This window comes from Choloepus didactylus, chromosome 3 (genome assembly GCF_015220235.1).
Source record: "Choloepus didactylus isolate mChoDid1 chromosome 3, mChoDid1.pri, whole genome shotgun sequence".
NCBI classification, from domain to species: domain Eukaryota; kingdom Metazoa; phylum Chordata; class Mammalia; order Pilosa; family Megalonychidae; genus Choloepus; species Choloepus didactylus.
Window position 1 is genome coordinate 68855746 of NC_051309.1, and position 12022 is coordinate 68867767.

A 12022-nucleotide genomic window follows, 5' to 3' on the forward strand; every position below is an offset into this window, starting at 1 on the left:
TAAGTTAATACAATAGAAACCAGAGGGTTTTGTTTCCTTGTCAAAAGCAGATTATTATCAGAAAGTAGTCAATTTCTTTTAAAAGAAGTTAAATGAAGGGACATGATGATGACAAAACATGAATTATCAAATCGATGGGAACAGTCAGTTGTCTTCTGTGGTGAGGCCACATGTTAATGAGCTGCTTAGTGATCTGAACCTTGAAGGTTTAATCTTTAAAAGCCCGTAAGTTACCCCCATCAGACCCTGCATGTATAACAGGTCACATGGACATGAACCTTCAGTGACTACCAAGTCACTACCCAGCACAGAGTCAGTAAATATTAATGTATGATAAGCATGCAACAGATTTACTCAAATTTCAGCTTCTCAATACAGTTACAATCTTAATTAAATCCCAAAATATTTTGATTCTCAAAGAAACCCAGTAGTTAAATATCATATGTAATAAGGCCATACTACACACACATTTTAATATGTAATGTTTAAGGGCTCTACCAAATTCACTTAGATGGCCTCTGTAATATTTAATAAATGAAGTGCCAATCATATATAATTTAATACTTGGGAATTGAAAATTCTGACTGAGAATCTCAGAACTAAGAACAAACAATTCAAAAGACATATGTGTCAAATTTGTGACCAAACAGATTTTTCTACAGATAAATACAAAGGTAAAAAGTCAATCATGTAAAAGCACAGTATTTTGTATGTATTTGCAGCCCATTTCCTCTCTCTTGCTCGTCTCTTGATGACTTTTTCATTCCTTAAGATAAACAGATAATCATTCCTGCCATCAAGGAGTGTTCAATCTTATGTGGTGGGAAAGTCATTAATTAAATAACAAATCAACAGATAATACGAAGTATTAATTTGAATTAATTCTATTAAGGGAAGATATACGGCATTATATATGAGTTTGTAACAGTGAAGCTTGTCCTAATTTGAAGGGTTAGGGAAAACTTGCCTGAGAAAAGGATGCTGGAACACAGATCTGAAGGGTAAGTATGGTATGAGTTAATCAGGCAAAACATAATTGGAAGAATGTTTCAAGGGAGGCAGCAGAATCAGCAAAGAATGAAAAGTGGAAATGAGCACAATGCCTTTGCAAAACTGAAAGAAAGCTAATGTGGCTATAGCAGAGAGAAGAGAAGGAGGCATAGATTAAGATGAGTCTAGAGAGATAATAGGGGCAAAATCATGCAGTGTCCCAAGCTACTGTAAATACTTTGATTTAAAGGAAGCCACTGGCGTGTATAAAGCTTATGCATCAGGGGAAAAGGGGGAGGAGGGGTTGGATGGGTGCATGACACAACCAGATTTGCATTTTGAATAGGTAAAATATTCATATGGTTCAAAAGTCAAAACCATAGATAATGTCATTCATTATATTTGAAAATACAATTTCAGCAAGGCAGCTTAGAGATTGGAGGAAACAGGAGATTAAGAGAAGTGAATGTGTTTAAGAGATAGTTGGGTGGTAATTTCCATAATTACTTTGTGATAGATTGGAACTGGTAGTCAGTTGGAAACATGTCAAAAATTATTCCTGGATTTCTGATCCTTCAACAGGATAGTTCCAAAACATCAAGGTCCATACTTAATGGTCTAGGGATAGTTCATTAAGTATGTTGTAGGATGAGTTGGAGTATGGTGGCATTTTATACGACACAAGCACATGCACATATGTTGACATTTAGGTTTACATATGCATATTACGTATAGACATTGATGCCTCAGGAATATCTGTGATACCGTAATTCTCCAAAGCAAATCTTCAATGCTTATTTATTCATCTAATGAGGTAGTCAGTCTGTCAATAAATTACTTATAACAGAAACATTTGAAATCTCTCCTAGTGAAGCAACATACCATTTGCACAGTGCAAAACACCAGAAGGCACTATTCCTTTACACCACATTTTGTATGACCCCTCTCTGGGGCTCTGTATTCCACAGTCTCCACAACCACTGAAGCCATTCTTCCTACCACCAGAATGATGAATTAAGACAGAGTCCAGTTTAGTAAAGTTTTCTACAATGTAGCCTCTCCAGTTTATCTCACTCTATCTCAACTATATCCCCACCCCTCAATTATCAAGAGAAGAATGAGAGGAGATAAAGAGAAGATTGTGTTAAATGCTTGCACTAGGAAACATACTCTCAGAACACTACTTCCTCAAGACATTTCCATGATAAGCATCAGTAAAATGTTTTATTCCCAAAAATGATTAAAATTTATCCTGTAAGTCTGCAGAGGCTTCTTATATCCACAATCAATCTCAATGAAGACAAAGGCTATTATAAAGTGACCACATATTCTCGAAAACAAGGCAAAAAATAATCAACTAGAGCATGTTGCTTTATAAAACTAATATATGAAACTTTAGAAATGGCTAATAAAATTTCTTTTTACAATATTTCAGGGAAAAGACTGAAATGTATTTATCAGATTATATTTAACTCCTGCTTCTGGTTCTACAATTACATATATCCTCACCTTAATTCAAGAAGTTGACTCAAAAAGAAATTTAAGATCATGTTAATCATAATTTTCCTTTAAATTCAATCCCAGAGAAAATATGCTTCATTTCCTTGACAAAGGACATTTAATTACTGTAATGTGTTTGAGAAGAGAAATAAGCAAGACCACTGTGATATACATCTAATTTCCCTTGTTTTGTTTCCTGATTCTATAATCAATCTATAGTCAAGCCTCAGCAAACTTGAGCAATCTTGTTTCACATTACATTGTAAATTTACAAAAAATTAAATGCCCCTTTATCTGCCAGGTAGGTCTAAGGGATGCTCAACTTTCAGTGTCCTCCTCACATTAACGCCCATTACCATTTAGTACAGACACATCAGAGTGAAAATAAGTTCAACATCATAGGATGAATACTTTCTTTTAAGGGAAAGCTGCTTGTTTCCTTCCCTACAAGCTGTTTTTCATCTGGCTAAAGTGTTCTCTTGAAGAAAGCCATTGATAAATATGCAAGTTTAAAAGCACCTTACCACACTGCAGGTAAAATAAGGACATTTTCAAATGAAGAGGGAGCATGCATGGTTAAGGTTCAATTCAAAAGAAAAATTAAAACAGAAAAAAAAAATTATCCAAGTGCAAATTGCTTTGAAATGACCTTTTTGTCTTGGCTTTATCTCCAAACACTTATTTTTCTAGGACACTACTTAATATACATTTAAAATTGACCTGTAAAATTAAAAAAGCAAGCATGTAATAACAATCATGTATAAACAGCACAGTCAACTATATCCTCTCAACTTACAGATGTTTTGCTGGAGAGTTCACATAGCTGAACTTATTTCTGAAGAAAATTTAAAAGGTAGTTAGGAGCACGTAAAAATAAGCCTTATCTAAGACCTGCATTTCAAATTTAAACAGAAAGGAAAGACTAGAAAACACCTTTTGAAAGAGAAAAGAGTAGTAGCAGACAATAATCATACAACAAAAGTTACTACTCCCTTGGTTTGGGTTTTTCAAAAATAAAACTTCTGAAAGCAAAATGAATATAAAATATTACATTGCAAGCAAGACACTCTCTGGGTATTAATTATGAATATCCAACAAAATATTACATTGAATCTTTCATCATTGCCAGAAATATTTAAATTCTGAGAAGAGAAAAATCAAACTTGAAGAGAAATAATCTCCATAAATTAGCAAAGTAAAAGGTCATTTGCTCGTAATTATTGGAGGCAATACATAAGCATGATCCAACTGAAACAGACAGCTCCTGCAGATTCGCAGGCAAATCCTTACCTTGACAGGTGCCATTTTTCTCTTCATATCCTGCCTTGCACATGCATTTCCCAATGGGCACCAGCCATTCCCCTTCAGCGCTGCAGTGCATTTTGGGTGGTTCATCTGTCACAGAATAGTTGACACAGGAGCCTGACACTTCAAGCAACTGTGAAGAATCAGCTCCAGTAATTGTGTCAGGGAAGACAGCCAAGTGTCGTATCACAGAAGGACACTTTTTATAGTACACACGTACAGCAACTAGAGCAATACAAGCACCAACATCTTGAAAAGCAAGATAAAATCCCTTTTTGCTTAGAGGTCCTACATCTCTGACTTCTGTATTCAGTTTCATAACACGGTCACCAAGATCAAGTTCTGTAAAGCTCTCATCAGCAGCAATGGTATCAATTTTGATATACTGGTTTTCCTTGATGTTTCTCCCATTTTCATTATCTGACTCAAAGTAATACATGTTAAAAGTTTCCTTACAGGTCCCCAGTCCTCCTGGAAGGCTGTTGCAGTCTCGCAGAGTAAACTTGAGTTCTATGAAGATTCTGGAAGCACCTTCATTGGAGATCCAACTGGTCAAAAGCCAGTTATTCTGATTCTGCTCCATAACTTTGCATACCTGGTATGTGTGGATAGGGGCATAATTTTCATCAACTTCACCAATCTCTTCCCACTGTACAATATAAAATAGAAAGATAAAAATTCAAATAGAAAATTATCAGGAAAAAACAGCAAAAATAATCAGACAAAACTAATGCATATATAGATTTATGTAGCCTTGATATACATAATAATGAAAGAAGGCGCTTTGAAGAGAGAATCACAAAAATTTTGATTTCGCCTTTTAAATTAAAGAAATTAATTACTTATTCATTGTCCCCAAGGTTACTCAAGGTAAACATGTATGAATGATATGTCCCAGAAAACCATGTATTTAGAGTAAAAATAAAAAAAAAATTAATGTTATGGATTTAATATGGAGGGGAGAAAGGAACATATGTACATTTGGAAGAAAGTTAAGTATAAAAACTAACAAGGTAGATAAATTTTGAGAGGGAAAGGAAGTAAAATTGAAAAAAAAAGTAAAGGTGGAAAAGAAGGGAGAAAACAATCTTATGTAAGACCACAGTTATTTACTTAATTCTATCATGTCACAAATAATCCATCAATGTAATGAAATTTAGAAGAAAAATTAGTTTAAAATTAATAATAGATATTTATTTCTTTGAACTCATCTCAGAATTCTTTTACAAATGGGATAGCTAATGTTTATATGTGGATTTAGCCAAATAGAAACATAGAGACAGATATAAAGTGGAGATAGAAATTATAGTTTAGTAATATGAAAAGCTCTGTCATTTCAAATACTAACTGCTTCTTGTTATATCCTGGGGACATATTAATTCTTTCTTACCAATACAATCCTTTATATGTAGTTCAGGAGAGATATAGAATGTAGGAAAAAGGAGTATGATTTATACTTTCCAAAATATTATTTGGTCAAAGACTGAATATAAACCTATCTCCTTCCTAGTAAAAAAACACCAGTTTCAAGACTATAAATGTACCTTACTCACTCCCTGAATAGTGTAGGATAAAATTTTTATTCTTCAGAAACATGCCATCATAAGTTCAGAAACCTTTGAACCTATACAGAAGCTATATATACAAAAACTATATATACTTTGTTTTTAAAACTTTTAAATGTCCCTGAATCACCAAGGGCATTGAAACCATATTTTCAATAAATACAGGTTGTGTGATTTTAGACATTAGGTCTTACAGATAATGATCAAGCTCATAAAAGTTCATTTCTTTGGACACCAAATTAAACAGCATTATTTCTTGATTCTGTTCAATTCACAAAGATACGGAAAATGTGGAGGCACAAGGGATGCAAATAAATCATATCCCTCACTTGGCCCTATCAAAATCCTAGCTGCCACCAGACAGACATAGAGAAAGGTGCTAATGAGTTAAAACTGCTGAGCTTCTTAAATTCACAAGAAAAACATTAAGATTATTCCTTGCCTAACAACTTTTACATTATGATGTTATAGGAAGCCTTAGTTTTTTTTCACTTAATGTCATTTTGTCCTAGCTCAAAAAATATATATATACATAAGCTCAACTTAGCCTCTGATTTTCCACATCAGCTTTCTATATCAGCACCTGTAATTAAACTACTTAAAAATTCTTTTTGAAATGACTTAGGTACCAATCTGTATTACAGATGGCTCCTGAATGTCACGATAAATATTTAATGCAAAAGGGCACTTCAGTAACCAAATGAAAACAGTAAAAATTATCAATTTCCTATAACATAAGGTTAATTAAATAAATATTCTTTGAATCAGTAAAATGGAAAACATCAAAAAGTTCTGTAAACACAATAAATAAAATGCTACATTATTTCCATTTAAAAATGTATGTTATTTTCTAACAGTCTTCCAACACAAAACACAGATGGATTTCAAATCCTTGGATTTAAAGCATGTACAAGACCTATTTCTGCATCATATATTCCAGTAGGATTGTGCTACAAAGTTAAAAGATTTGGAACAGCAGTATCTGCCAGAATTATGAACCAAACAGTTCACAGTCTGTACAAAGTCAAGGGACATAACTATTATTAAAAATGCAAGCCAAGCAGCATTTGACAAGACAGCTTAATAGTTACTGCTTCAGGTGGTAATTTCAAAGAATGTATACAAGCATCTTGCTTCTCTGAATATTCTCAATTAAGAAGAGAAAAACTGTAATTTTCTTTGATATTAGAATCTACCATTGTGGGATTTTATTTTATTTTTTTCCATGTATCCAAAATATAAATTAAGGCTCACATTTTATTTCTAATGAACTAATAGAAAGGCTTTAAGTTAAATAATTATGACCATAAGCCATTCAGAGGACTGAATATGTAATACATATACAACAGCTCCCATAAAACTCTGCTCCCATTTAGACAAATATGCTGCGGAATGGACAAAAATATTTCATTTATTTTAGATTGCTATCTGAAATTAAACTTTAGATTCTTCCAAATTTCTTCCCTTTTAGTACAAACAGGACATCTTGCTGTTCTCAGCAAAAATCTTAGGAAAGATAAAGGAAGAACAAAATGAAAAGAAAAAGTTAACATTCATTAAGATCTTCTAAGACTGTGGCAGGCATATTCCTACACAATTTTTGCCAACTTTTGCCAATTACTACAAAAGATGTGCCTGGGCACTTTAAAAGTGTGGGTCAATGCATCAATATGGAGACTATAGTTCTGTACTTTGGGCCTGGCAACTCCTCAAGGTCCATTCTCTTTGAGACCATGCTTTTCTCCTGTGCTTGTTTGGACCCCCTTTGTCCTATTCTTTTGCTGTAAGATTAAATAATTGGATCCATGGTCAGCCTGCATTGGCTTCATTTCTCTCCCAGAACATTGTGCTTGTCCCATTTTTTTTCTCTAGGCACTGAAAGCTAGTTGCATTTTAAACCAATGCCTGGTTTGGCATCATGTGTCAGTCTCAATTACAATCATCAGAGAAGTGGAAAAGAAAAGAAACATATGTATAATGTCTGGGTATGTGTGTGTGTCTGTGTCTCTGTGTGTCATGGAGTTACCACAGTCGGAATCATCTTGTGAAAAGAGGTGATTTTGGCCCTTCAAGTTATCTAGGAGTACCCACTATTCAGTTCTGTTTTCATTATTGTTGTTTCTATTTCTCTTGTTTATACAAGGGGATTGACCTATTAAGGTTAAGGTTCGGAAGGTAAGACAAATTTAATAGACTCCTGAAGAAAAATATTTGAGGAAAGATTACCAGCCTGAAGCCCTGGTTTTAGTCCCAGCTCTTAATAGTATCTAGAGACATAAATTGAGACCCAACCAATGGTATGTTGGCCAACTAATTTGAAGTGAGAACTTAAACTCTCTATACTGGTCATATAATATCCAATATAAAACATCAGAAGGAAACTTTAAAAATATGGTCCAGCTGTTCATTTTAGAAGTAAAGAAACTAAGTCCAGACAAAGGAAAAGATTTGTCCAAGCTCATAAAGGACCTCACTGACCATCTGACCAACTCCTCTTTCTGTGTCCAACCTTGTACCTCTTATCAGCATGTCTCTGTCCCTGATGTGTGGATGTCTGTGTGGGATTCCCTGATTCGTTATATCAAGTGCTATCCTAGTCTCTCTAAACTAAATTCACTTTTTTTCAGATACCATGAAAACTTAAAAAATTCTTTTGCTCTTTCTCTATACATCTTAATATTCAGATAGACATATGATAATAGACACAATTATTTTACTTTCAGAGTCTGACACTGAAGGACACAGAGCATGCACTCAGTAAATATTTTATAATGAATGAATTCATGTCTAACATACACAGATCCCTTCTTCATCCAGAGGCTTGAAATAACCCAAACATGGTAAATCCATGGTTGTCTGATCTGTCTTATGTCTCACGTTAAAAGCAAAAATAAATTTTCTTCTTTATAAATTTTCTGAATTTAATGTTACAAATAAGAGAGAAAGTTTATGAAATCAGATTTCTTTTTGAAAATTAGTCATCAGAAATTGTATTAAAATGCTCTAAGCCTCTACTTGGAGAGATGTTCTTATTCCAAGTAATTAATATAAATACTGAGTTTAATTTTTCATGTTAACTGGTGGAACCGCTTTTTTATTAATGGTACATTTTACTAATTAGAACCTTTCGCAGTGGTATGTTATTCTTGGACAGAAAATGTTTGTAAAATTTACTCGTTTTTAAAATTTTTCATGCACTAGCCTTCTTCAACACTCTATAGATTAAAATCCTAGAATACAGCATAACTGTTAGTGGCACTACACTTTATTTCGTATTTTAGTCAAATAATATTAGGACAATCAGTAATTTTCTTTGGCACAGTGACAGAAATATATGGCTAAGAATCAATTGCCTCCAGCTTTACTCTGACAGGACCAAAGCATAATTTCTAGTAAGACCTTGTTTAGCTCATGAATGCCTCTTTCGGGATGGGGGCATTTGGATAATGTCCATTCTCCTGTACAGTATTTTGTATACTGCCTTGTAAAATGTTCTAAAGAGAAATGAACTCTGGGCTTCACATTTTATTCAAATGTTTTGCATGCCATTTATTATGATTGTTAGTGTTTATATGTGTGTGCATGGTATGTTTGGCTTACTGTGATTTGTTTACTTCACAGAAGATATTTTGATCTCAATTTACTGATATTTTGATCTCAGATTTCACTACTGTTTTAAAAAGAGCAGCACTTAATCATGATATTAGAAAGTGCCTGGCAAATGTTTTGACTATATGCCAAAATTTGGAAAGGAAGCACTTTGTGCATGTTAATCAATGAACAACACACTCCAATTGCCACCTCAGAATATGCTTAAGCAAAATATAAAATTTCTGGATGCTTCCTGATATTGCCCTTTTGCAGGTGAATGATAACATAAAAAATCAGAAACTGAAAGCCTTCCTCCTGAGTTCTGGAATAAGACCAAGATGTAAAACTATCTCTATTTATAAAAAGTATGAATTCTTTATGTAGAAAATCCCAAAGAATCCATAAGAAACTACTAGAAACTAAAACAAACAAAAACAAAAACAAAAAAATTCAGCAAAGTTGCATTCTATAAGATTAGCATGCAAAAATCAGCTGTATTAGGAAGACAATATTATTAAGATGACCATACTAACAAAAGCTATCTAAGGATTCAGTGCAACACAATCCCAGCAGCTTTTTTTCTGTAGAAATGGAAAACTATTCTTAGATACATATGGGATTCCAAGTGGCCACAAATAGCCAAGTCAATATTGCAATGGAAGAACAAAGTTGGAGATCGTATACTTCCTGATTTTAAAATGTACTACAAAGTCACAGTAATTAAAACAGCATAGTACTGGTATCAAGACAATGGAATAGATTTTGAGAATTCAGAAATAAACCATGCATCTATGGTCAACTTATTTTTGATGAGGGTGCCAAGCCCATTAATTGGGGAAAGAATGGCCTCTTCAAAAAATGGTGCTGGGAAAGTGGCTATCCACCACTTGAAAAAGAATTAAGTTGTACCCTTGCCTTACAGAATATACAAAAATTAAATGTATCAAGGACCTAAATACAAGAGATAAAACCATAGAAAATCCTAGAAAATAACATAGGTGACAATTTTCAAAAGCTTGCAACAAAAGCACAAACAACAAAAGAAAAAATAGATAAACTGGGCCTCATCAAAATTAAAAACCATTTTAGGTCAAAGGACACTATCAAGAAAGTGAAAAGACAACCTATAGAATGAAAGAAAATCATTGCTAACCATTCGTCTGACAAGGGTTTAGCATAAAAAAATATGTAAACAACTGCTACAACTAAACAACAAAAAGACAACCCAATTTAAAAAATAGGCAAAGGGCTTGCATAGACATTTCTCCAAAGAAGATATGCTCTTAATAATATCTAGACATATAAACTGAGACCCAAACAATGGCATGTTGGCCAACTAATTCGGAGTGAGAACTTAAACTCTCTATCCTGGTTATATAATATCCAATATAAAACATCAGAAGGAAACTTTAAAAATCTAGACCAGCTGTTCATTTTAGAATTAAGGAAACTAAGTCCAAACATGAAAACATGCTCAACATCAGGGAAATGCAAATCAAAACCACAATACCACTTCACACCACTAGGATAGCTTTTAATAATTTAAAAAATAATAAGTGTCGGTGAGGATGGGGAGAAATAGGAAAGCCTATACATTGCTGGTGGCACTGTAAAATGATGAAGCCACTGTGGAAATCAGTTTGGTGGTTCCTCAGAAAGTGTAAAACAAAATTATTTACCATTTCTTGATTTACACACAAGAGAATTGAAAGAAGAGATGCAAGTGGGTATTTGTATAATAATATTTAAAGTGACATTATTCACAATAGCCAAAAGTGGAAGCAATCCAAGTATCCATCAACAAACAAATGGATAAATAAAATGTGGTATACACATGCAATGACATGTTATTCAGCTGTAAAAAGGAATGAAATTCTTATGTATGCCACAACATGGATGAACCTTCAAGACATCACATTAAGTGAAATAATTCAGACTCAAAAAGACAATTATGGTGTGATCTTCCTTAAAGTAAATATCTAGAAGAAGCAAAGTTCATAGAGACAGATAGTGGTTTATAGGTTACCAGAGCCTGATGTGATAGGGAGTATAGCGGAAGGGAGAGTTATTGTTTAATGGATGCAGAATTTCTTTTTGAGGTGATGAAAAGTTGGGGCAATGGATATCGGTGAAGGTAGCATAATATTATGAATGTAAGTAATACTACTGAATTGCACACTTGAAAGTGGCTAAAATCAGAAATTTTCAGTTGTACATATATTACTACAATAAAAAGCCAGAAGAAAATCAGAAACTTCAAACACAGCAAAGATCTTTTATTTTATTTTTCCCTTTCCTGGTCTGTTATAAAAATTTGCATTTTTAATATCAGATATTTTCAATTTTTTCAGTTTTTTCTATTTTGCTATTCTCGTTAAAATTATGTAAAATATGTTTAAGTGGGGACCAGAATGAATTGTTTGTTTGCATACTTTCCTCAGGTACATGATACACAATTGCTAATGTTCTTCCTCATAACATTTTACAAGACTTATTTATGTCTACATAAAATCATATAATATCTATCCTTGTTAGATATACATTTGAGCTACCTCTCTGGGCCAGCAGGAGTCTGTAGTTACCCAACAGATTCAATCCAGGGCATTTCCCTGAGAGACCTCCTAAGTGATGTAGGAACATGATTAATGGTAGAAAAAATAAAGTATCCTACTAACAGTTGGGAAGATTTTTTTTTTCTTTTGTCTATTAGTCTGTTTGTTGTTACCACCTGTAAATATGTTATTCTCAACTAGAAGCCTCACTGTATTTACCAAGATCAGTTCATTTTGGGGACAAATATCAATCCAAATGCTCAAACAATAGTCAAACAGAAAAGCAGTTTATTTCGGGTCATAATGCTTTAGACATTTGGTTGAAATTCAAAGATGATCCTGAAATGAATGAAAATATCAAAGCTGAGGGGAAGGCAAATGGAGAAGCTTGTCATTTTTTTTTTAAAAAGAGAAGCAATAGAAATAAGTTCCCTACCAGTTTCCACAGCTTGAAGTAACTACCTTAATTTCTACTTGTAAAGAAACACCTCCCTCATAAAGTTGTTACGATGGCTATAT

The 12022-nt window shown here is 33.4% G+C and overlaps 1 protein-coding gene across 6 annotated transcripts in view; it reads right to left on the minus strand.

Annotated features, from left to right (window-relative positions):
- The window catches only part of EPHA5 (EPH receptor A5), a 402903-nt gene that overhangs the window by 331499 nt on the left and 59382 nt on the right, over positions 1-12022 (minus strand). For all 6 annotated transcript variants that reach the window (XM_037829891.1, XM_037829889.1, XM_037829895.1 and 3 more), the window contains exon 3: positions 3781-4444. In XM_037829891.1, the coding sequence (XP_037685819.1) occupies positions 3781-4444 (664 nt within the window). The remainder of the gene's footprint in view (positions 1-3780; positions 4445-12022) is intronic.